The 27,997-nt window shown below is 40.5% G+C and overlaps 1 protein-coding gene across 1 annotated transcript in view; it reads right to left on the reverse strand.

Moving 5' to 3' along the window:
- Positions 1-22,005: 22,005 nt before the first annotated feature.
- The window catches only part of mast4 (microtubule associated serine/threonine kinase family member 4), a 68,872-nt gene continuing 62,880 nt past the window's right edge, over positions 22,006-27,997 (reverse strand). The window contains 1 exon segment of the mRNA XM_029444170.1: positions 22,006-27,970. Within this exon segment, the coding sequence (XP_029300030.1) occupies positions 24,342-27,970 (3,629 nt within the window). The 3' untranslated portion in view covers positions 22,006-24,341.

Here is a 27,997-nt window from a genome sequence, read left to right on the forward strand (position 1 = left end):
GGAACAGAAAATCTAGTTTAGCTTCCTCTTAAATGCCAGACTAAACTGTGTCCAGTAGATAGCCACTGGATATTATAGTAAGGATTTATATTACTGCTGCAGATGATGGAAATTAATATTTGAACCACCAGACTGTTTAATCCCCCCGACTCTGCCAGCAGCACATCTCACCCCCCCAGGCTCTGTTGACCCATCTGCTGCCCTGCAGAGACCCAAACTACACCTCTGGCAGGATCTCTCACTCTACGCACTTAAAACAAAGGTATAGCACACTTCCCATAAACTTTGTTCAGTAGAATATTGCACAAACAAGCAGGTCGTGTCAACACTTTGGTTATTCTTCAATCAAAAAGTTACTCATTAAGTGTTTTTCAACAAGTGCAAGTCTAAATTTAGCGCCTGTGTTTTGGTCTAAATTGATCTAGCAGTTGTTATATAATACATAATTTGTTATATAATGATATAATACATATGGTTTTGATTCTCTCATCTAAGTCTAAGTGAATTAGCGAATTTCCTGAAATGTCAGTTCACAGACGCTCTAATTTTACACAGATTCGTTCCTAACGTACTTCAGCCTTACATTTCTTTCCCTTGTAGAAACCCTTATCATTTTCTTTGTTAATAACTATTCTTGAGCTGTTTTAGTAGGTTACTTGAATAATTTACTAGATAAGCACTTTTAGCTGACACGTTTCATTGAACAGAACTTGAAGTCCACCATACTGTCAGACCTCCTCGGCTTTTATCATGCTAATGTTCAAAGTGTGAAGTGCACTCAGACCACCTACTGTGCTACATCATTCCAAAAACAGCCTGAAACACGTCAACAATGCAGAATAATATTGCAAATGTAATATCAAATCTAAAGTTAATGATAAACTGTCTCAGGGTTACAGGAATAGAAACACAGACATTTAACGTGAGCAGTATTCCTTCATAGGGATAAGCATGCAAAGAAATCTGAAGATTATTTTGAGCATGTACTTCTCAGTCTAACATTGCTCGTTCTTTGATGTATGAGAATTTGCAGCATGTAAAAAAAAAAAAGCATAGTGCAAAAGAAAATCTGAATCTGTCAAAATGGTTTTGCTCTGGGGTGTAGAGGGCTGTGTGTTCTCAAACTCTGGATTAAAGCACCAGGTACAGGGTAGAGAGTTCCTTTCATGTTACAACAGTGAGACCTACTTTTTAAAGAATTCATTCTGCGTGGAATGGGCCCCTTAAACCATTAATCTATGCAGTGTTTTCAGGGCTTTAATAATGGCTAACTTTAGTGTGTAGAGCTCTCAGGCTTCCAGCATTTTATCCCCCCCACCCCCCTATTCACTGATTCTTTTACTTTTGTGAGCAAGCTGAGAATTCTCACATGGGTAACCCCGTAATGCTCACTAACATAGGATGAACTCGTGAAATGCATCACCCACCAACGCTTATTTAACCGAAACCAAAAAAAAAGGGAAGAAAAGACACTTCCTCCCGATGCTTTGGTTCCACATCGCCACAGGAATACTCTATAACTCACCTTTTCGCTGTATTGACACATTTGCTTGTTTAGTGTTTCATTATACTTTTTTTATTGAAGTGCCCGTTATCCGACGAGAGGAATGGGACGAAAACATTCTCCATACCCTCTTGGAATTAACATAAAGGCAGATTTAAGCGTCTAATTTCCACCTATTGGGCGGAAACATGTATAATAAGCCGTGGAAGAAGTATTCACGTCTCTTACTGCAGTAAAAGTATCAGCACTACTGTGTAAAAATACTCTATTACAAGTAAAAGCCCTGTATTTGAAATAAGTAAAAGTACGAAAGTGTTAGCATAGAAATATACTGAAAGTACCAAAAGTAAATGCACCCATTGCAGAATAATGTTTATTATATTATCGGATTATAATAATTAAAGCATTATTGTGTACATCACTTTAATGTTGCAGCATCTTAGAAAGAAACTAAAGTTATTAAATTAATGTAAATTGTTTGCTTTCAAGTAGCAGGAAATGGAAATAGTTAAGTAAAGCACAAGTAACACAATTGTACTTTAGTACAGTACTTGTAAATGTACTTAATTTAATAATAATAAAGATAATAAGTAGTAATTACCTTTAGATTTATCATGGTCAATTTTCATCAGTGTGCATTAAATATGTGTAATTCTAGACATTTATAAGAGCTGTTCACATATTAAATGCTTCATTAAATCAACTAAATGACAAAGATGCATTTTATAGTCGTAGATATGATGTTCTTAAACTGAGAAACGCTGATTTCTATCAGTCCGTGGTTTCCCCCCATCGTGACTCACAAAGAGTCGTTCACATCGTGGAGCATTAGTCTTCATTAGTGCAACATTTCTCTCCACTTGATGATTTTATGTTGCTTATTCAATATCCTGCAACTCAAAGAATTCCCTGCAGATTCTATTATACACGGCACAGACTTGCTTGTGTGCTTGTCAGTAACAACATTCCTCTGGTATGAAAGAGAACACATCTCTACTCAACCATCTACTCATCAGAGGCGGCACACAATGACCTTCTTCTCTGGACTACATCGTAAATCATGCATTTTCAATATTAGCCACAGTTCTAGTGTTTTCTGGACAAAGAATTCCTCCATACTTTAAAGAACAAACAGACATCTTGTGGAATAGTTAGTCCTGCATGTGCTTGTGAATCTGGAAGATTGTTTTATACTGATGATGTGACTGCATGAGGTTAACACAAACGTAGAAAGTCTATAAATGGTATAAAATGGTTTATTTTTGCATTTGAAATAAATTTAAAGTATTAATCTTATCTTATCCTATCCTCGGAAAGAAGGAACAATACATGTAACTATTCCTTCAATACACAGAGCACCTAAATATTCAATATTAATGGAAATAATTCACAAAAAAAGCTGTAAAGAAGAAAAGAGGAGGTCGGTACTGCCACATGTCAGCTTAACACTGCTGCAAATATCCAGTAACTTCTGCCTTGCATTAACAAGACGTCTCGGAACAAAGCACTGCAAGGTGATTAATGAATAATGTTGGCAGGCTGTAGTGGAGACTTCTGGGAAATCAGTGACACAGAGAGAAACTTGAACTGTCATCTAAAGTAAATGTTTTGGACATTTTTGCAGCATTCTTCTGTTTAGAGCTGTCGCTCGCTCTTTAACTAAACTCTTGCAACTTCCTATTGCACTTCCGCTTAACTTTTCTTTTTTATTCTTGCCATTTCCTCACACACACACACACACACACACACACACACACACACACACACACACACACACACACACACATACAATACAATATACAATGCACTTCCTCTATTTCTCTTTTCTCTGTTTTTTGCCTCGCTTGTTAACGCTTGCCTGTCTGGAACACGTTTTAGTCCACGTCTCCCCACGTCCTTTTTCCTTTTAGGAGCAAGAGGCGGTGACATGTCACATAATCATGAGAGGAAAAGAAATGGGCCAGATCATGTAGAGGTACAGCAGAGAAAAACTTGCCAGCTAACATTGCACTGGAGGCCCCCTGTTTGATGTGCGCGCACAGAGAACAGTGACCTAGTTCGGTGACATGTTTATGGCTGATGAGCACAGGCCAGTGATTTTGCTAGCAGAGATTGAAACCTTGCTCCAGGGCCCTCTCATTTGGACCACTTGGACTTGAAACGCTTCCCAGAGACGAGACAGGATTCTTGTTGGGTGGGACCTGAACACTCCTCCTTAATGCCAGCCCCTGTGTCTTCCATTGCTTTCTCTGGGTTTATGTCTCTTCCTTCACCTTTCTTACATTTTTGAGTTATGCTAGGGGCATGACTGTAGGGATGACTGTTCACCACTTTGCTCCGGACTAAAATTATAACCACTGACTGGATTTCCACGAAACTTTGCACAGACATTCATGGTCTCCAGATGATAAATCCTAATAACTTTGATTCCCCAACTTTTTCTCTAGCGCCAGCAGCAGCTCTAATTCAGTGACATATATCTGAACGTATACTGCGTCGATTGGCACAACCTCACTGTTACATATCACTTACTCCAATCAATTTGTCCAATACTTTGGTTAATGACTTCCAAAACTGACAAAATTCCTGCTACAGTAATTAGCAAATGTTAGCATGCTAACACACTTAACTAAGATGGTGAACATGGTAAACATTAGCGTTGTCATTATGAGGATGTTAGCATTTACCGCCTCACGAGGCTACGCTAGCTCGGCTGTAGTCTTTTTTGAAGCTATAAGTTTATCCCAATGTCCTTAAAATGATCGTCTTCGGGAGGTGATTGACAAAGAAGGTTTGTCTCAATCCTCCTTCACTCTATGAAGTTTCTTCGTGGTAGCTTTCTTCAGTTCCTGAACAGGGAATGCCTCTCTTGGCTTGAATTATTTATTCTCCCTCCAATATGAGACAAATGCATCTGGCTGCACAGCGTCGACACGGTACTTGACCAGAAAACCCAGCGACCCTTTAGTTGCTCATTTACTTTTTTTATTTTTTTTTATTACACTACAAAAAAAACAGTAACATAAATTGCCCTATTCGCAATTATTTTGAAAATCATACTCAACTCATAAGTTCACAGGTTCAAGAGCAATAATGAGTCCTTATTCCTCCGGGTGCCAAGTCATGGTGCCCAAGGCCATGTGTGAGTTGCCACAGGGCCTGCCTGACAGCCTGAGTGTATTCATTTTTCAGATTAAAGCCTCGGATGAAGAGGCCTGTTTGGTAATTACAGGCAACGCCACAGCCACTCTTTGTGAGATTCATGTTACCGGGGCAACAAGGCAAATTAAATATGTCTCCAAGGAGAGTAAATATACCCTTGCTCTAAAAGTGTAATCTTGTTTGATGTGTTTGCCACGACGCTCTCCCTGTGAGGGAGGGAATAATTCACAGAGATTGGATGAATGAAGGGCAGAGGCGAGCGAGCCCACTGTGTTACTCTGTCATGCCATCAGTCAGAGAGTGGGAAAGACCAGTATGAGCTTTTCCTTTTGACATTAATAATACAGTTAAAAAACCACTATGAATGATAATTTCATATGGTCGACTGGGCCTCAACATCCATTTCCACGGTTATTCTTTTCCTTCCGTAGGGATCTATCTGGCCAGCCCTCATGGTCGAGACTATTTGATATTATTTTTACCCAAGCTGTGGAAATCAGTCGGTTCTCTTTGGTCCAGACAAAAAATATCTTAACAAGTACAGCTGGGATGGACATGAAAATGTTTTTTTTTACATAAAAGTTCTGGTACAGATGACCGGATAGCTTTGGTTCCTGGCTGGGAACACATTTTCTTCATTCATTTCAGTCAATGAGGTAAAAGAAAAAAAGTTTTCTTGCCGATATCTAGAGCAACAAGTAACGGTGTATTTCTTGTTATTGTTAAGGCTGACAGGTCGCTGAGAAGGCACATGGGCGTAGAAAGTGAAATACTACCTATTTTTAATCGTTTCCTAGAAACCTTTAACCCGGCGGCAGAGCCAGAGGGTGTGTGAGTAATTATCACAGGGTGTCAAGTTTACCTGGTGTGCAGTACTGTTGGTGAAACCCATTGAACGCATGTGTTAGCCTGTGAGATGTGTGTGGTGTATATCAAGGGGGAAAATAAAGATTACGATGTCGAAGAAAAGCATAATCTGCAGCAATTCAGATAAATTCTGGATCAATTGTGGGTGTATTTTATTTGACTGGCTTCTTCTCCATTGCAATGGCAGCAGTGGCTCATGGATATTGTAGTATTTAGACCTGTCCACGATGCCACAATCACAGAAACAAAAAGTTGATATAACTACAAATGGTGGCGATAACATAAACCTCTAGGATTGTTACATACATACTGGATGAGGTGTTACCATTACCTGCTGCATTGCAAGTTTACATTGTCATTGCAAGAATGCTGAAAGCACAGAGTACAGCCTCACAGAGCTGCTAGCGTGGCTGCAGGCTCCTCTAAAAAAGCTTTATTAGGTTCTGCAATCGTTGGTTAGGTAGCCTCGGGTAAAAGCATAAAAAGCACGGCACTGCTGTAAACATGTCAGGCGAGTTTGACCCTTTGGCTTTGCTTTAGCATTTAGCAATTAAAGAAAAAATATGAAGCAAAAAGGTTAACATGTGTTGCATGTAATGTTCCATTGAGAAGGTCAACAGTGCTAATAACCATTGCTATGGATAGTCCCAGGGCAGCGCTCAGCAGGCCACACACTATCCTGCTCTTCTCTCCACATCCGTCGAGCTATTTCTCACCTATGTTTCAAATTCGTCATCAACACACAGCGAGGGTTTTAAAGTGTCAAATTGAATTACATGAGGGGGGGCTATAAGATCTGGCTGCAAATTGAATTTCCTGGTAGATACTCATCCATTACTCTGTCAGTGGCGCTGCAGGGACGCTGTTACATTTTCAGTCCGATTGTGAGATACGTTGTTGGAAAGACTCAGTGATCCAATCTTATTGACTTATTCTGCAGCTTTTCTATGTGAGAAAATGAGTTCTGTAAATACTAAACACTAAAAACTCTAATATAGCTATCATGGAATCAATGCACGCTAGTCTAATATCTTACATATAATAAAAAATGGGATTTATGGAAGCAAAAGACAGAGCTATTGTGGGTGGGAAAAGAAAATAGCAGAATGATGATATTATCTTGTACATACAGCTGTGACGTTTATCGCCACATGTCATAGTCATGGATGAGATCACTGACTGTTTAGTTTGAGTGCATTTTAAAGGTGAGTTTAAGGGTCAGTATTGCAAAGCGGTCCTTTACTACTCATACGAAATACAAATGTATCTGAAGAATTCCTGTGGCACAAAATAAAGCAAACATTTGCAGCTCAGACTTTCAGGAAATAAGAAATAAGAAGATAAAGAGCTGTACTGTTAGATTCCTGCATGTGGGAATAAGCGCAGTGTTGCGATTTAAGTTGGAGGTCGGAGATAACGGTGGAATCTATCGACTGCAGTACCCATAACATCCTCTGTTTATAGGAACACAACCTCTTTCACTGTACAATCCTAACTTTAACAACACAAGAAGGCAAAAAGGGCTCTTTGGTCCAACTCTGACAGCAGATGGCAAGAGAATCAAAACACCTCGAATCAGAACAACCGAACAGAGGAGCAACGCTTTGAATGCAGCGCTGAAAGAAGATCTGGGCTCTGGAGACCATTTAAAGCACATCTGAGCAATGACCTGCTACTTTCATCTGGACTACACATCCATTTCCCACCACAAGCTTATGTATCAGCGTGCAGGACAAGATGATGGAGAAGGCGCTGCATTGTGTATAAGGCCGACCATCTGGCGTCATAAAAAAAAGCCGGGAGCAGAGAGGCCCCCATAGAGCGTCCGTCACACGAGACAAACACAAGCTACGTTGAATACTTGTCAAGCTTCTCTGAGAAGAAGAAGAAATCCTTAAAATACCAGCTTTTTATTTCCGTTAACATTTCAAGGACTTGTTGATATGAACAGGTGCTTATTTGATGTTCCTGAGACACACCATGAAATTAACTCCCTCAACATGATCTGCGCCTTTAACTATTCCCAGAACAGACATTATGGCTCAACATTATGGGAAAGAGACGTGTTTGTTTTCTGAGAGTTAGACCGATGTCATATTTGTTGTTTAAACACGAAGCCGGTCAGCTACAGTCGCTTAGCTTAACATAAAGACTGGAAACAGCAGCAGCTCTGTTCAAACACAACACACCAACGAGCACCTCTAAAGCTCAATAATCAACACATCGTACCGCCACTTATTAACTCGTGCTGAAACAAAACATCGCTTAGCTGATCAGGCGAATTAATTTAATAAATAAATAAAGTTTATCAAGAATAAAAACCATCGCAGTCTACTTCCAGCTTCTAGAATGTGTGAGAACATGTTGCTTTTCTCCGTTTGAAGACGTGCACTTGGTTTCTGGGAAGCTGCAGATTAATCGATGAGAAAATGAAATGTCAGTTGCAGCCCAAAACATAATTGATCAATTATGTCATTACTTACAATGAGACTAAAACATGCTCTTAAAGAAAGTTTAAAGTCCTTGTAAAAGTAGTTCTTAAGTTTCTTTTTGTTCTCCTGATTTGCAGAAGCATTGTTCTCTCCGGATCAACTTGCACTCTCTAATAATGCCATCAATTAAACATCCACCGCACAAAAACAAAAGCAGTAAATATAAAATACCAGACAGCTCACGATGAGCATTCTGGCTTCAGCGTGCAGGCCAGGACACGTCTGCATGACTGGAGGCTCAGGCTGAGCGGGGCCAACCCATAAAATTGGATTGAATATGGTGTGACATATAATATTAATTCATTTAGCTGCGGAGTCCTCTGCCAGGGCATGACTGACATTCATGAACATTGCTTGAAGGCATTCTTTCACTCGAGGAATTGATATTAAAAATATTGCAGTTCACTCTTCAGTTGTGATCGTGACATCTTCCCAGGAGATATCAGGCCTCTGAGACCAGGGATTAAGAAATGGTCTTAATCCCATATAATGAGAAATCATTTTGACCAGCTGGGAATCTATATTTAGCAGCCACTTTATTAGGTACAGCCATATATTATTATTATTTATTTTATTATTATTATTATTATTATTATTTATTATTATTTATTTATTATTATTTATTATTATTTATTATTTATTATTATTATTATTATTATTATTATTATTATTATTATTATTATTATTATTATTATTATTATTATTATTATTATTATTATTATTATTATTATTATTATTATTATTATTATTATTATTATTATTATTATTAATAAATATACTATTGTTTAGTTTTGATGACAGTGTCAGAAAGGTATTTATTATTTATTTTAGTTTCTAATGTTTGGTCCACTCCATTTACAAACATAACTGTATCTTCAGTACTTTTTACTTTATCTGACAGCTTCAGTTGCTTTGCAGACTAAGATTTCATGTACTAAACAAGATAACAACATTATTAACAATAACAGTTTGTACTACAACTACTATACGTCCAACTACAACTGGTAATGTTAAGTAATTATATATTACTTTTGATACTTTAAGTATATTTATACTTGCAATGGAGTATTTTCCCAGTCTACTTTTACTTAAGTAAAGGATCTGAATACTTCTTCCACAGCTGGCAGTCCAGTACAACACGATTTCAGTAATAAACATACAGTTGAATTAATACCTCTCATAAAGTTTTAATTATAAACTTACAAAATATGTGTCGGGGCTGTATTACATTGCATTAGATTGTATAAGTGTTCCTAATAAAGAAGCCAGGGAGTGTAGTTAAAAGATAAGCTACCTCAGATGTCTCTTTTTTTCTTGCGTTTGTGACTTTAACACTTAAACAGCAATAAACAAACAAAGATTTAAATGTGTCCGCAGTGCACGGATTTTGCAGCCTTTCTTTTGATCATCCATCATATCTGAAGTTAATCCCTTTCCTTTATATGGTTGAATTTGATTACTTTAAAGAGGACTGAAATAACTAAGGCTGTCACAGTGTATACAAACACAATCGTGGATGTGTTTACGCCTTTGATCGGATCCTCTCTTGGGACTCTATCTGATTTAGTGTGGCGAGAGTTTGTTGGAGGGTTCAACTCCCTGTTTAGAATTGGACATCCTGTCTTTTCAACCCTCTCTGCCAAACTCATTGAGAAACTCCCTTCTAATATTAGGACCTCCTCAACTCAACATGATTATGACTTCTCTCTCCCTTGGAACTGGGCCATCTGTTATTTGATCTTAGCAGTACGATACACTTTTGAACTCTCGTTAGCTCTGCCCGCTCTACCACCTGCCCTCTGGACCCTCTCACCGCTCCCCTTCTCCAGTCTATGGCACCGTCTCCCTTTTCTCACCCATCTCATCAACACTTCCTTAACGACTGGTTGTTTTCCAAACACTCTTAAAGAGGCAAGAGTGAACCCTCTCTCTTCTTCTATTTCTTTCCAAAATACTGAGCGTACAACTCTCGTCTTACCTTCACCAGAACAACCTTCTTGATCCGCACCAATCTGGTTCCAAGGCAGGCCATGGTCCAATCATACACTCCAGCTCGCTCACCTCGCTCCGCATCGACCAATCGGCTCGCTGCTCCCTCACTGCGAGTGGGACCCAGATCCCTCTCAAATAAAACCCGCATGTTTGGTATCCTCGCTCCAAAATGGTGGAACGAGCTCCCCATTGATATCAGGTCAGCAGAAAGACTGAACACTATCTGTTTCAGCTGCATCTTGGCCAATAAATAAATATATATATATATATATAAAAGAAAATTCTGTATGTAGCACTTACATTGGTTTGGCTTATTTGAAGCTAATGTACTTGTACAAGATTCTTACTGTTCGGAGTGTCAGCTAAATGAAATGTAAACTGCAAAGCTTTTTAAAAGTGCATGTTAAAGTTAGTTTCAGGCCTAATTGAGTCTGTAAAAATACAACTTTGCTGTTTCGGTTCACTCTCACTTCTTTTCCAGATGCAGTCGGCAGCCCTGCAGCAGTGGCCAAAAATCTAAAATCTTTCAAGATTGTCCACTTGCATACGTCAGAAATCTTTGATTATTTAGCTCTTGGATCCAAAAATATATTTGCAAAACAACTGACACTGAAACTTATACACATTTTTGGGGCCTTCCACGCTTCATGCTCTGAAGCATCTTGTCTCAATATTAGTTCAAACCTGATTTCTGCGTGTACAAACATCTCAACTTTTCCATATTGTTTTACTTTCTATGGTAAATTATATTGAGAATGATTTGTGATAAATGGTTGCATAAATAAATAAGTGTGACCGTGGAGCTGAACTGCTAAATCAACAGCGTAGAACCTCCACAGACACCCTTTGTTGTCACGCTGAAACAAACCGCTTCTTCTTTTCACAGCTAATTGGAATGCAGATAACTATAATCAGCTAACTGTTGCTGACTTCATGCACGCATCTTTGCATCTTTCCCTTTACATTCTTGTATTTTGATCAGCCATTAAAGGAAATGTTCTTTTACAATACAATCTGAATGATGCCATCGATTACCATCGTTCTGAAAGCCCATATCAATCTTTACATATTTATACTGCACTGTTTCCTAGATAAGGCCATATGGTCTTTGTATCCATGCCTTGCCAGCTATGTATGGATTAAAAGCATAGAAAAAACAACATGTATGCTGGAGGGTAAGTTTGGCATTTACCTCATTTGATTATCTGGTCCTTGATTGAACCCTAAAATGGATAATGTGAGTGGGAGGCTTTTCAGTAAAACGTCTCTGGGAACATTGCACCGTGTTCTTGTCAACAAGTAGCAGCATGAGTCATCCATTAAAGAGAAGTGCTTCCTGCAATCTGAGAGAGTCGAAAATAGACTGCGACGTTCCAAATGTTAGCTTTTCATTCAAGGCTTTTAATGCAAACATGTATGCATGCTTTTAGAATAAATTGTTGTATGGCAAAACATTTCTTACCATCTAAACATGTCTATCTGCCATACATTAGCTTTCTCTTTTCTAAAACACCACTGGATATTGTGCCCCTGCTTGTATATTTATGTATTTGTACATCAGAATGAAAGGATTTTAAAGTAAACCTCTGGCTTCTGCTCCTGTAGTCTATCCGTTCCATATAAAATCACAAATGTTATGCTTTTTTCTGCACTCCAGTAATAGCTCATGTAAGTGACCTTGTATTAACTATTTAGATATGCTTCCAGCTAGTTTGACTTATGTTGTGCTCTATAGTGTATATAGTGTATTCCAATGTCACATGTTAATTCACCATCTATCGGTAGTGATAGTCCTCTTGCAGGATTGTAAAGCTTTACGTCAATCAATCTGCACTAAATACAGCATTGGTGCAGCTCAGTTTTTGTTGCGTTACGGTAGTTTTCAATGGCATGGTGTGTTGCACCTGTCTCCTTTGGCTTTGCAAAAACCAATAGAGCTAAATAGATTTAGCTATTGACCCTAACCAAGCACCAGCCTCTTGCTCCAATAAGTGGCACCACAGGTGACCTTTAGTGTCCTTGTTCTTGGTTCTCTTCGATCGTTTCGAATGAATCACGTTGCTCTTTGTGAAGCACCATTTGTCTGGCTCTTACTTGTGTCTAGCCTGCCTTGTGTGACTCTACAAGCAGGTAGATGTGTACATATGTTTGCTTTTATCAGTGGGTTTACAACACTGCACTGATATTACTCTAATTTGCTTAAAAGAACAAACTTGCACTTGCAGTTTCCAAAGAATAAGGACAAGCATCTTTGCATCTCTGTCTGTCACATGGCCACTTGTAATGAGAGAGTGCACATGGCTCCACCAAGCTGATTATTGCACAAGCCTATAATCTGTGAACATCTGCAGCTTGACTAGTCCGTCGCCACTAGTCTCCACAGTGTGAGAAATCTGCCAGCAGCAGATTTGTCTACTTTCGCTTGAAAGAATGACCTCATTGGACTCAAATGCGGTCTTGCTAAATATCGGTACACAGACAGAAAGCCATATTAATTCAGAATAATCTCTGAGTGACTTGGATGTAAAAATGTATGATAATGCTTCACAGACATGCAAGTAGTTTAGTAAAATCTTGAATGCAGGAAATGCAGTATAATATGAGAATGTTTAACTTGTGATATGGTTACTTATATCTAAGTAAAGGATCTGAATACTTCTTCCACCTCCACCTTGAGAAGAAGCCATGTCAACTGTATCTTTATAAAGTGATTAAACATGCAGTGCTTGAAACCACTTCATGAACACCTGCTGAAGACAAACGTGACCATAAAACGTGGAAAGGTGATTAATTAGCTGTATTTTCACACCGGTTTCTATTCAACAGTAGCTCATTGTTGTGTTGATTCTACATCCTGAGTTGATGCAAAGAGCAGCTGTAAGCTACGTGTTCCTGCTACTGTTAATACGGTGCCATGCTGGCAGACCAAGAGAAGCAAATCCAGTCTATTCCAATTATACAGTGAAGCGCTTTACTTCACTTACTGAAGTAAGTGCATTACCCACTAATCAGTGCATGACCTTCCCTCATATTATGCCAACATAAGTGCTTCTGGTTAACTAGCTCTTATTTCCCCATCACAGTGAATTCTCTTATTCATATGCAAAGTACTATTTATTTACTCACATATTAGCATTTTCTGCTGTAAAACAAACATGCATGAATAAGTTTAAGGTACTCGGTGGAGTATACATTTACTCCTTCTCACTGAAACACTGTGTTTGTATCCTTAAACCTGCAATAACTGATTTTTGTGGACACACTGGGGAAAATCATAATGTTTTACGTTGATATGGTGAATGAAAAGTTACTTAATTGCATGTCCAGTAAATACGGAGCAACATTATCATTCATTTAGAGTCATGTTTGTGGCCACCTGGTGAATGTAAGTCCAATATTCAATTGGCCGCCATTATCTTGCTAGATCTGTTCATCGGGTACCAAACAGAGTGAATTCTTAGTGTAAGGTTTTACGAGCTGCCATTTTTAAAAACCTGAATCAAGGGAATAAAAAAATTGCGGCCGCTAATGACAGTAGCTTGGCTGTTTAAAGATGGCTGATTTGTGCAGGATGTCCCACATCACGCTATAGTGACTATGCTCTCTGACCAATGAGGGGTCTGCAGTGTTTTAACGTCACCTTCTAGTATCGGCTGAGCTTGGAACCTCGACCGTGGTGGTTCCACGTAAAGTACCAGGTAGCCTACAAGGTGCTATCCACAGCTTTTGCTAATGAAAAAACAAAAAAGAATGAGTCGAGTTGAGTAGAGCCGGCAGATTGGTCTTCTTTTTCTGCACTCTTAGTTGAGATAAAAGCTTCTATTTGAAAATTTAGAGGACATTGTTGCCAAGCTAGCTACAGTAACTACAAAAATGTAGTTAGCCTATAGCTATATGTGCTATGAAACAACCAGCCACCTTCATGTTGGTACACAATCCTGTCTGCAATATAAAAGGAACAGTTATAGGCCTACAGTCGTACACTTAGGCCTTTTGCCTTTTTGCCAAGAGTTAGATGTGAAGATCGATACCACGCTCATGTCTGTAGGTCTACGCTAACTGTGTAGCTAGAGCCAGCAGATGGTTAGCTTAGCTTAGCAGAGAGACTGGAGACAGGGGAAACCAGCTAGCCTGGCTCTGAAACATAAACTGAAATATAAAAACAGACAAGTTGAGGTGACATGTAATATTTGAGGACAATTCTTAGCCAAGGAAACAAGATGTGGTGAGCTTTATAAGTGCTGGTAAGTGTACTTTTTAACCTTTAGAGACTGAGTTACACTTGCTGTTCCCCTTCTTTACAGTCTGTTTGCTAAGCTAAGCTAAGCTAACGGCTGTAGCTTCATATTTAGCGTAGCCTACACTCGATTGTGGTATCAATCTTCTTATTTCACTCTCTGTAGGAAAACCTGTAGCCTAAGATAATTTCCCAAAACTACTGAACCATTCCTTTCACTTCATTGTGCCTACCTACTTTATAGCCACAGTTGTGTTCTCCTTTAAACAAAGTGTAACTTAATGTGGATCATATTTCAATCCAGTAGGACCTACACTACCTTGGACAACCCCTGAAAAGTCTCATGAATGCTTTTGGGAATCATTTGGGACAACAACTCTCTTTTGATTCTCTAGTTATCTAGGACAACCTCAATCCTGCACTTATGTTAATCCATCCGTTGCAGTACCATGCAGTTAGTGCCTGTGACACAGGACTGAACCAAAGCAGATTTCCAGCGATCTGAAAACCCGGATGGCATACACAGAGTCTGTGCCAGGGCCTCTTACGCAAATTCAGCCAGCTGTGGCTGTTCTGGCTGTGCGTGCAGGGAATGTGTTTACATAATGCTCATTTGGGCGTTTTTCCCTGGGTCCTATAGGAAGTTGAAAGCATGACGTTAGGATTCTTTCTATTTATTTACTTGTTAACGGTCTGTTTTTAAGGCATTAAGAAGTTTTCCTCTATGCAGTTTTTATTTATCTCGCCCTTCATATATATCTCCATTATTATCGAAATGTAGAAATAGTACATTGTGGCTGACTAGTGAAACAGATACTGCCTTAAGCTGTACGACATAAACAAGTAGATTAATTCATTATTGACAAACTATTTTTCGGTCCCTTCACTAACTTTGGATTGAAACAGTTCAGTAATAGTGTCAGATGTTCAATATGAGCATGTGCATGCAGTCAACAGCTCATCGCAGAGTTTAAAGTCTAGTTGAGTTACTATCTGAGCGGGGCGGCTGCAGCGCTGCGTGACAGGTCAAAACATTAACACATATTTTAAACCCAGCCCAGTTACATTACACAGAGACAGAGTTTGGGTTTTGATTGAATGATTTGATTAATAATAATTAATAATGTGAATGACGAGGATTCATCTGCTCACTATAGACTGTTTAGTGTCTCTTGTTTAAGGAGCATGAGAGTGAATGAGGCTGTGCTTTGTGTTTGTTTTCAGAAGAAGTATTCTAAAGTAAAATAACACAATGTCAGAATATTAAGTTACAAGTCCTGAAGTTAAAATCGTGCCGAAGTGAAATTACAGAGGTATTATCAGCAGAATATAATTAAAACATTAGACAGAATTATCCTTTTTAGAAACTTACAGCACTTGTAAGATTTTCCCCTTTACATCAACAGTTTAAAAGACTTCTACATATAAATGAATGTCCGTTATATTCAAGCCTCTTGCCAAACGAGTTCAGTGGATGCTGATTCAGCGTATAGCTTTAAGTGTTTCGCAGTAGAGCGGAGTTGTGGTGTTTGGTTTCAGCTTTCGAAGCTACAGCAGAAAATCCTAAGAAGCTTCCAAGAATCGTTTGTGGATTGGATGCTCCAGATAAAAAAAGAAACTCAGAGTTCAGAGGAAGGCTCAAAGTTAAAAAAAAAGTCGGCCTGGGGGGAGATGCAACGAGCTCACCTGCAGGCAGACGTGGACAGTGTTGGTGTAATACTGCCATTACTCTTTAATGTTTAAGCAGGATTTTACTGTTATAATATTTGAGATGGAGCTCATTTCTACAGCTTTATATTGTACATTCTTAATCGACTAGTAAATCCAGAGGTCGGATAAATGGAGTGCAGTAAAAGTAGAACATTTCCCTCTGAAATGTAGCATAAAGAAGCATGAAATAGAAGTTGCGCACCTTAAAATTGTTCTTAATTGTGTTAATGTACTGACCAATGGGAGGTTCTACTAATACTCAACCTCTCCAGTGTAGTAGACAATAAACATGTCCGACTGTCAGTCACAGTGTTTAAGGTATTGCCTTCATTTAAGCCTGTGGCAGTGACACCACAATGGTGGCTCAGAATCTAGTCCCATTTTCCTGAGGCAGAGAATCAGCTCCTGATCTGTGTTAAGCCCTGGAGCTTAAATCCCTCTCAGACGCTCATTAATACGCTTGGTGTGGGACCGAAACAAGGTTGTGTCATTCCCCTGAGCTGAGACCCCTACCCTGTGTCTGACTGAGGGATCTTCTCCTCCCCCATCCTCCTCTTCATCCTCTTTCATATCTTCTTCTTTTACCCCTGACTCATCCTCTGCCACCTTTTGACCTTTCACACTAATCATGCCCTGCACAGGTACCTGTAAATACAACAGCAGAAGGAAAGGATCCAGAGAAGAGGGAGAATCATTGAGTTATATACTGAGAAGCACTTTGGTGTTAAAGTACACTTTATATTAGTCTGTATTTGCCTGATGACCTTTCTAGCATGCAGTTCTGGGGACATAAAAGTACAACTTTTACTGCAAATATGTGAGTTATTGCATTTATAACACTTCTTATTACAAGGAGCACTGTCAAGCTTCAATGAGGAGGTCATTTAAAGTTTGGTTGAAGTTATGCTTGGCCCGGCTGAAAACTTACAAAAACAAAAAGGAGGTCTGTGGTAAACTGAGCTAGGAATAAGTCTGGGAAGCAGATTGGGAAATGTGTATCTATCCATCCATTAACTATAGCCGCTTGTCCTTGAGGGTCAGACAAGCATGCAATTTATTCTTTTTATTTGCAATTACTCACTGCAGTAATTTGATGTTACCCAGCGTCTCGATGATTCGAGTGTGATTTGAAGTAAAATAAGTCTACAGAGCGGAGCCAGCGTGTTTAAAAATGATTGCCGTGTGTGCTTCTCTTTCTTGCCATTTCAAACAATGATGTTCTGACACTGTATTGTGCAAGAGGCAAAGTTCACATCTCATCATGATGAATGACTAACAGAAATGAAGATGCGAGTGATGATTGGCAGAGTCCGAGCAGAACTGTTGATCATCTGAGAGCCATGTGCTGTATTGTATTTCCACTTTACTGATTGCTTATAAAGTTTAAACAGGAAGACTCCAGTGCAGCTGAGTTCCATTTAAAAGAGAAATTCCCAAAACTTTGGGGAAGTTAAGTTTACAGCCACTGTTACTGACTGGAAAACTTGCAGCCATGTCGAGTGTATAAAACATTTTCACATTTGTTTTATATTTTAAATGCAAGTGCAATGTTTGCATCCTTGTCGGTGCATTGCTGCGGGTATTTGCATGTTATTGTCGCAAACTGTCGGTCAGTGGAATAGTATTGCCTCAAGTGATGTCACTCGAGGCAGCTTTGGTTGTGTTTGAAGACTTAAAGTATAAAGAAATGAAAGAAATGTTGGATTTGTGGAAATTAAATGATCTTTTTTTTTCTGATTGTGTTATTTGGAGTGCAATACTGAACGGTGGAGAACTCTTTTAGTTGTAAGAAAATCTTTGTAAATGTGTTCAGATGAATTGTGCAGAGGTCTGGCACTTTCTTGCAGCATCTTGAGTCCACACCTAAAAAACAAACTGCAACATCACATCCTGTTTATAGACTACGATGAAGTCATTATATAATAATACAGCTAAACTTGTGACACAAGCACATTCAAAAAGCACATAAATTATATAAACTTACCGCCAATATGCAGTAACTTTGAAAAGGAGCATTTGATGACCCAGCACCATTCTGCATATACGTAGTTAGTTAGTACACCCACTATTTAGCAGCCTTACACAAAAACCACAATATCATGAAGTCATACATCATCATCCTCTCATTTCACTGTAACTACACAGACATTGAAGAAGGTTTTAATCAACATGCTCTTTGTTTTTTTGCCACACAAGGAGTTTCTAAAGTGACTTTTCAAATCCCAGAATCTATTTCAAAACGAGCATTTCATCACAGCCGCTCGAGTTATAATCGACTGTTTGTTTTCCTTTATTGTTGCAACATGAGCAATTCCATGAATCCTCAAAATGATATTGTGTTATTGGTGTGCCAAACTGTTCACAATCTCCATATTGTGTACTTTAGTATTCACTCGCCCACACTCAAGCAGCCGCCACCCACCCACACACACACACACACACACACACACACTTTTACTTGTGTTTACATTATGTTGCATCGTTCGCATGAGTTCGCAGAAAGGACTTTGTCAACACAGTGAAACAAAAGTGAATGTCACACAATTGCCAGAGCATACATGACAGTTTAAGATCCAGATTAACTTTAGCGTGGTGAGTTTGTTTTGGGCTTTTCAGTTGCATATTCATGTGATGTTACACGTCTTACAGCAGCTTTAGGGAAAGCCAGTAAAGTGGAACTCATGTGTGGAATAATAACTTTGTGCAGAACATTGCAGAAAAGAAGACACAACAACACAGAAAGCATAAAACTAAAGCAGTAGTTCTGCACAATAAGCTCGCCTCTCCCTGTGTGCGCTGTGTGGCTGAGGACTAAAGCTCGGCCAGAAGCCATTAGTTGCAACATGAGATATGAGAGCTGGGCTGGAGTTTTGGCTTCCCCCCAAGTCACAGAATGTACTTGAACAAATTCCAGCAGTAAGAGTTAATACAGGCCAGAGTGGAGTTATCTATCCGTGTCTCAGATTGCATTTGTCTACAGAAACAAGCAATCTTCTCACCAACGCTTTCAACGTCTCTACTTCTTTATTTATAAGATTCACTTTCCTCTCTTGTCGTCACAAACTTTTCAAGGACACATAAAGAAGGAAAATAAGATGTTTAAAGAGATTTTTTTACCACAGCTAGAGAACATCTTGTCAACACTGTCGGTCCACCACTATCACAGAATTAAATAACTGTTGGGTGGATTGTTATGAAGTTTGGCTCAAGCATGCACGGTCCCTAGAGGCAGGAACATGCAGAACCACCAGTGTGTGGTTGCCATTTTTACTTTTAGTGAAATGTCTTGAGAACTATTGGACAGATATTCATATTCCCCAGAGGATGGATGTTAGTTACTTTGGTGATAAACTTCTTTTCCCTTAAGTGGCACCAGCATGTCAAAATAGTAACTTATACAATTACTTATCTCCATATCTGCAACATGGATTGTCGCACATTTAAAATCAAAGTCCCCAGAGGACGATTCCTAGAGACTTTAGTGATTCCCTGACGTAAACAATTTGGTTTAGAGTTAAATATCTTGAGTCGTGGAAATTATGTACAGACCTTCATGTTTTCCAGAGGATGAATCCTTCTGACTTTGGTAAGCCCCTGACATTTCATCGCAGTCATTTTCTACTTACTCACTGAAATATCTCAACAATCGCCTTCAAAGGATTTCATAGATTGTCATGATGATGTGTGCAGACATTCCTCTTCCCCACAGGATGAACTTTAGTGATCTCATACATTCATATCAGCCTCAGCTGTGCTTTGTGTTTAGTGCAAATTAGCAAATGTTACAATGCTAACACGCTAAGACGACGAACACGGTTAACATTAGCTGCAGGCCTCTTTTGTTTGGTTTGTCTCTTGCAGTTTGTCTCCACAATGCACACGTGTGTCTGTGCGTACACACATGCACTTTCCCCGCCTCTAACGCCACACCCTGCTGATAACAACGCACATGGTTGTTCACATCGTTAGTATTGATCAGTCTTTCTAAAATGGATTACAAAGCAGCCAGCCTGCACTCTCTGGAAGCAGTCAGATGGACAATGAAGATACATTTTATTATCCTCACAATCCATTATCTCTGCGATGACATACTATTTGTTTTATTTATAAAGTGGAATTAAACTCACACTAAGGAAAGGTGACAACAAAGGGAATAGGGATGAGGGGGGGGGGAAGGTTTGTACTTTGTATCTGACAAAATATGCTTGTTTATGTTACTCTAAGGAGGTGTTAAAATACTGATATATAGATGAGAGGAACACTTTGTACATTTCAACACAATGTACAAAATAAAAGACGGGGAAGAAATTACTTCCTGCTAGAAAACATCTCAAAACTTGAACACACGGCCAATTAATGAGAATGAATTTGTTCTTTCTTTGCTTCTCGCTGCTGCAACACTCCCCTCCCCAAACAGATAACCCCATCCCAACCCCTAAGAGGATTCCCCCCCCCCCCTCCATTCATTCCTCTATTTAATGTTTTTGCTTAGTAATCAGTCTGTGTGGACACTGATCCATCTGTATCATTAACATTGTAATCACATTTGAAAAGACAGTTACTGAACATCAACAGGTTCTTGTTTTCTCAGTATTTCTCACAGGCTCTGCAGATTAAATGAAACACATTCTTGTTTCAACAGAAAACACCTGTCATGTAACCACAAATGTATTATTGTTAAAGGAATACAAATTCTACACATGTATAACATCACGTCCGAACTTTTCTAACTTTGAAATAACCCTGCAGTAATGCACATTAATGTTCTGTGCATTACACACACATGGTCGTAGTAACTAGTAATCTGCATAACATACAGTATATGCAGCTTTATCGGATTCATTCTAATCTTGGGAGGATTTCCGTACACTGCACCACACCACATTTGTCCTCTGTGTCTACTTAATAGATGTTGCATAACAAAGACCTATTTGAGCAGTAACCCCTGCAGCACAGATGGAAGGATACTGCCCCCTGTTGGTGTCACACTGCACACCATGGTTTGGTTATAAATCACTCTGTAGAGATAGCTTTTGTATTTGATTCCACAGGTGCAAACAAAATGAATGAGCATATGTTATCTATTGTTTGCAGATAATACATATAACGGGTCTTCTATGAATCTCAGACTGAGAGAAATAAAGTATTTGGTTCTACTGAGGCTTGGAGACATTGGGATTGACTATTTTTACAGGTGTCATTTCCTAATAATGTTCTGGGAAGTTTCCTGAAAATAAATGTGTATGATGGTACTTATTATAGGCATATCGGAAGGTCAGCGGTTCGATCCCCAGCCTCTGCAGTCAGCATGTCAAAGTGTCCTTGGGCAAGATACTGAACACCAAATTGCTCCCGATGGTGTGTGAGTGTGTGTGTGTGTGTGAGTGTGTGTGAATGGTTATCACTACTGACGCGCTGATGTGCACCTTGTATGGTAGCCTCTGACTCTGTATGAATGGGTGAATGACGTGTTGTAAAGTGATTGAGTGATCGTAAAGATTGGAAAAGCGCTGTATTAAAGCAGTCCCTTTACAATTTACCATAATAGGACGTTACACGACAGAACTGCTTCATTTAAATCCAAGTTTGTTTCACGTTTACCAGCCACTACAGAGTCTCCGTTATAGCGTCGCAACTGTGCGCCGGAAGTAGCGCGGTAGGACGTTGGCATCGCGGCTCGAGCGCATCGCAAGATGTTTCTGGTTCATTCAGTCATTATTCAAAACTTTATTTTCCTTATATGTTGAATTGCATATACACTTTTTCTATTCCTGCATGCTCAGCTGACTTGCTGTGCACAACAATTATTTAGTGTGTCACTTGAACACCACCTAATTAATTTAGTTCTAATTTTACAAATAATTAGTTAATTTTCACGAATATTAGTGTTTTTATTCAGAAATTAATGGTATAAAACAATTTAGTTTGATAAAATTGTAGGACTGAGGTTAGTCTATGCAGCCCATACCATGTATCAAAAGAGGACTGAAAAGATTAACTTATAATTCCATTTTATTTTCAGTATTACGCAACATTAGAAGTATAAATATCTGTTTTAATATACAACATCTATGACATCCATAGAGCTTTCCTTGGGCAAAATACAAAACTCAAAACACTTTTATTGCACATATTCTAAAGACAAACCATCGTAAGCAAGTTCATCTAATACTAGTTTTGCACAGAGGAAGAAAAACAAAACAGGAAACTGAAAAGACAAGCAGGGAAAGAAGAACCTGACATGAAAATACATTGATTACAGCACAAACAAATGTTCTTATTAAACATCCTGGTGGCAGGGGAGCAAAGTCTCACACTACTATAGACAACATTATCTCTGACACAGAACATAGATTTGGCAAATCAACAATATACAAAATATACATCCATGATGCTTTGTAAACAAACATTGAATGTGCTTTGAGGATTTAAATGTCAGTCGTCACAGGAAAAAAACAAAAAAGAAAGAAAACCAATTTGTTCAAATAAAATTCAGTGATTCATTTAAATCTGAAGTCCGGACGAGAGGGGAATTCATCATGTTCAGCTCCAATTCCACTCACCTTTGAACTGAATATTGGCAAACATTAAGGTGCATTTGTTCTCTCACATTACATTAGCAATACATTAACAATATCTAATGCACGTAAACATCAGATTCTTTTAACATTAAAATCTCTGCAATCAATCGCACGTGTGTGTTTCGGGTTCACTCTTCGATACTGTATGCCGTTTGGATAAACTATATTCTGCGTCATGACTCTTTCAACACAAGAGTATATGTAGTATACACGATTATTGTTTTTACAGAGCCAGCACGACAGCAAATAATGCATAACACACTTAGTGTCCTAGGCTACCTCCATGTTCTCATTCAGGGTTTGCAATTTAAAGGCGTCTACAGTATAGAAACACGTGTGTGTGTGTGTGTGTGTGTGTGTGTGTGTGTGTAACTTGCAGAAAGTGAATGCGGATATACGAGAACCTATATGTATAGTACCAAGTATTTAACAACACATGTATGTTGTGGACATGAACTATGCGATGCAAATAATCAGGATTCCTCATATAAAATGTTTCTCCAGGTGAAGCTTTGAGCCCGCTGCTCATTGAAACATCGAAACACTCACACGACTTTAAACAACACCGAGACCGAAACCGGAACATTCAAGAATCCTCTGATACCCTGACGGTGAATCTCATTGTGTACTTGTAACCTCATCTTCACTCTGCACAGACGTGCCTTCAGAAACCTACTGCAGAATATCTGGTTCATGTCATTAATCAAAACACAATATTCCATTTTTACACTTTTTAAACCTTAAGTCCGCCAGCAAACACATCATCGACAATAAAGACATTCTTGGGAAAAGCTGACAGCCCTCACAGTGTTGTTATATAATGCTACATTTTTTAGAAATAGTTACCCCCTCATGCCTTTTCCTCTCTCTCTCTCTCTCTCTCGTCAAGTTGATTTTGGAACATGTGAAAACATGTTAAAAGATGCCTTTGATGAGATACATCACAGTAGCTTACTTTAGAGCCCAGAGTTATCAAGCAGATACTCTAATATTGAGCATACAAACAAATGACACAGCAAAATCTATACATATAATACAAACAACAATCATGTAAGCCCATGAATCCCAGTTTTACAGTGTTATCATATTTACACCATATTGCATAAAAATCAAAAATATATGTACACATGTCCGAGGAATGTGAAATAACACCACACCTTGCTAAGAACAGCAAGTTTTAATTTCCCATAATTCTAAGGCTTCTTCACTAATTAATGATTTCTAGAACCGTGAGATGATTCCGTATTTTTTTTTCTTTTTTAGTTTTAAGTGAAAAGCACAGGACATAGTGCGTTCCCTGTGTGTACCACTGCACACAAACCCAACATGAAAAGAATCAGACTATACTGAACAGAAACAATCGTGATACAACTGCTTATTTGCTGTGGTCTACTGCATTAAAAGACTTCAGGTCCTCCGATTTCAAAAGTAAGAATGCAATTCAAAATCATTTATGGCACCGACTCTGCAGTACATCAACCTTCGTAAGGCTCTTCCCTGCCGCCCCCGACATACTGATTGCACGAAGCAGGAACAAAAACTTTCAACTCGACGTATAAAGTAAAAACGGCAAAAGACATTAGACCTACATTCAGACCTAGAAACTTCTACACATGTTGTCATGTGTCATCTTATTAAACACACACACACACACCTACGTCTCGATCAGCGTGTAACAGCTTGCCCGGTCCTCAAAAGAAAAACGAAACAAAAGAAGGCATGATGATATTTGCACAAACCTTTTTCTAACGTTTTATTACATCTGGATTCTCTGAATGTCGGCTGCTATTTCCTCCTTACTTTTTGTTACTAGAACTACGTGGCGACTCCTTCTGCTGCTTCCTGCCAGTGTCTTTGTCCGAGGCAGCGGCTCGGGATGCGTCTCTTTTTGAGTTTTTCTGTGCAGACGTGACCTCTTGAACTGTCTCTTTTTTCTTCCTCTCAGCCTGCTCCTTCCTGCTGGAGGACAGCGGTTTCTCAGGGCTGGTCCTGGTATCCGGGCCCTTGTGACTGTCCGGTTTGAGCGTTTCAGACTTGGGGCCTTCCTTGGATACCTTGACTGCAGTCTCCTGGGGTGCACAGCTGGAGATCCTGCTGCTCAGTATTTCTTTTTTCACTGCAGGTTTCGGCAGCACTGGTGGTGGATCAGGCTGGGAGGGAACATCTGACGGCAGCTGGTGTTGAGGTGCTTCTTTTGGTTTAGAGCCATGATGGTTTCTAAAGAGCGAGGCTTGTTTTTTGGGTGAGGGGTCTTTATGTTTGGCATCAAGACTTTGTTTAATAACCGGTGTTGGAGCGACGGAAGTCTTCAGAGCTAACAATGAAGGAACAGTTTTAGGAGCGAGAGATTTGGGCTTTGAGTCAGTGTTTTCTTTTGCTGTAGGAACTGAAGCTGCTGCGGAGCCTTTGGGCTGGGTTTCTTTGTGCTTCACGTCAACGTGAGTGGGAGAAAGTGTCAGCTGCACCGATTCTTCCCGCCTGGTTGTCAACGAGGCTTCTTTCCGTTTGGAGTCATGGGTTACTTGAATGTTTGAAGCTGAGAGCGCGGACTCTTTAGACAGATCTCTCTGTTTTGAGTTTTGACCGCCCTTGACTGCTGGGACAGGAGGAGCTGTGCTGTGATGTTTCACTTCAACTGTTTTTGTCTCCGTCTTCACAGCGGTGTGCGGCACAGGCTGCGGGTCAGGCCTTGACTTACTGTTGGGAACCAAAACATTTTCATTTGCAGTTGCTGAGGATGAACATTTCTGTTTTGCAGCGTTTTCTTTCACACTGATCACGCCGTCTTCTCTCTTAGAGGTGCAGTATTCTGAATCGGACGGTTTGTGTTGTGCTTTTTCAGCCGGATAGTTTTTTGATAGCGGCTCTGAATCCTTCACGTTGCCTTTATTCTTCGGTGAAATGAGATTCTCTTTTTTCTGCAGCAACATGACACTACTGTCCGCCGCAGTGTTATCCTTCTTATTTATGCTCAGTACATTATTTAGCGAGGCGACCGTGTTGACTGTAGAATCTTCTCTCTTCTGCTCCACCTTTGCAACTGCGACACACGTGTTGACTTCCTTCTTCCAGCCTGAGCTTCCCGTCTCACCGACCACTTTCACAGCTGATCTGTTAGATTGTCCGCCGTCCTTAGTCGCAGATGTTTCCCAGCAGTCCCGACCTTCTGATTTGAAACTGCAGCTTTTATCTTTGCGCACAGAACCAGATGTTGTGATAGAAACCTGCGGTTCTGTATTTGAAGAGCAGATGTTCAGCGGCTGCCGTTGTGAAAGCACGGTCTCTGGGACGCGTACAGATGCAAAGCTGTTCTGTACATTCACCTCAGAAACAGAGGTCATGTGTGAGCTCTGTGCAGTAGCTGTTTTCTTCGCACAGCTCTGACGCTGACCTGCATCCAAACCACAGTTTATGTTCTGCTTCTGCGACACAGGTTCACTAGCCGCAGTCTTCACAGTTTTTATGTCTACCTCCAGCTTCGCTGAAGTCAAAGAGACTAGTGTCTTGGAGCGGTCGGTATTTTGTGATGTAGTGTGGGGTGCGACTTCCTCCTGCTCCGCTTCATCCTCCTGATCTTCATTGCTGACTTCCCGTATGGAGGGCGTCTTTCCACAGGAGGAGAAGTGGGAGCTGTGTCGAGGGCCTCTGTGATCATGAGCCAGTGAAGAAGTGGACTTCAAACCTGTCCTGCTCTCTTGTTTAACAGCAAAGCTTGAGGCCTCCACTTTGCTGGCTTGAGCCTTTAGTGATTCATGTCTTTCCTGTGTTTTCTCACCACTTGTACTGGTTTTCACCTCTGAGGCTGCATTCTTTAACTGATCTTTGGAGGCAAATATGCAATTAAGAGAAGAAACAGCTTCAGGACTTGTGGAACAAGCCAGGGGGCTCTTCAGCTTGTCTGTGATTTTCAGTTGGGGTATGGTTATTTGTCTCTCAGCAGGGGTCTGGAGCCAAGTTGGAGGAGTCAAAGAAACAGTGTCGCTTGTGTTCTCCGCCATCTTGGATAAACAGCTTTCTGTTTTGGAGACTCTGGGCCCAGAGAGCAGACCGATATCCAGAGTGCCCTCCAGAGGTTTGAGAGAGGAGACGTGACGCCCTTCAAGTTTATATTCAGATGACGTCTTTCGAAGTGGAGACTCTGCGGAGGATATAAGCTGGAGTTTTTCCACAGCGCTCTCTCCTCTGCCGGAGAAAAGCTTAGGGGACAGACCCTCAGGGCTGGAGTGAACACTTCCTAGTCCCGCCTTCATGTGGTCATGAGACATGGCCGTGTCCAGCTGGAGGCTCTTAGACCTGGTGGAGCCAAAGTGCAGGTTCTCATGGATGCCGGAGGACAACCGACACATGCAGTCCTCTCTTTCTTCAAACGACAGCCTCTTCCTGGTGAACTCGATGTTGGGAGCTTTGAAGTCCAATCTGTCTGGCTTCATGTTATCTTTACCCGGTCTGGAGTGCTGCCACTCGGGGTGAATAGAGCAGAGAGGTGATCTGAGTCCTCCGTCACTTTCACTGCAGCCACCACATGTGTCAGCGATGCCCTCAGAGACACGTGTGGTGAGTTTCTTATACAGTACGTCTTTGAGGGTTGTGCTAGCAGCTTTGACCTCCAGAGGGCCAGAGTCTGTGCTGCTCTGGATTTTGTTGTGGCCTCGGACCAGTAAGCTGTCCTCCCTGTCATCACCACACAAGGGGGATGAGTCAGAATCACGCAGGGCATCTTGCTTCTGTAGAGACTCCCTCCTCTCTGACCAATCCTGTCTCTTTGCAACCATCTTGGACTTCAGCTTTTCCTTGTCAAGCTCCTCAACAGACTCCTGCCGACCCATCTTGCGACAGACGGACCTTTTTAAGCAGCCCTGCTCCACAGGTCGAACACGGTTGATTGCCAGCGGCTCGCAGGCTGTTTCTTCCACACTCTGCAAGATGGTGTAATCCCGCTCCCCAGGCCTCAGGTCCTCATCCGGCACCTCCTCTTGGGTCACCTCCAGGCTGTGTTTTCTGGGACACAGGTGCTTCTTATCTCCTGTGTAAGAGGGGGACAGCTTCTCCTCAGACTGGACACGTTTTAGCAGGGGAGAGCGAGGTGGCTCAGCACTTTTGGGGCGCACAATATGGCGTACTATTGTGGGTGGGGAATGTATATTGGCTGGGAAGGCTTGGCTTGTCTTGGAAATTGCAACAGGATGTCCACTGAGAAGGGGAGAGGGTGAGCGCTGAGGGGATGTTGGCTGGGGGGTCGGTGAAGGCGTGCGAGCCAAAGGAGAAAGGGGAATGCTGCCGGCTGACTTGCGGCGCCCCTGACGAAGCCTTTGTCCCGGCAGTTTGGGGCCGAGGCCGTGGAGGGTGCTGGGACGGATGTGGCCTGAGCCTGCAGGGGAGTTCGGAGCGCTGGAGCTGGGAGAGCTACTCTGGGACGAGTTCCCACCTGGAGATTAAAATGACAAAAAAAAAA

Source organism: Cottoperca gobio, chromosome 12, assembly GCF_900634415.1.
Source record: "Cottoperca gobio chromosome 12, fCotGob3.1, whole genome shotgun sequence".
Lineage (NCBI taxonomy): Eukaryota > Metazoa > Chordata > Actinopteri > Perciformes > Bovichtidae > Cottoperca > Cottoperca gobio.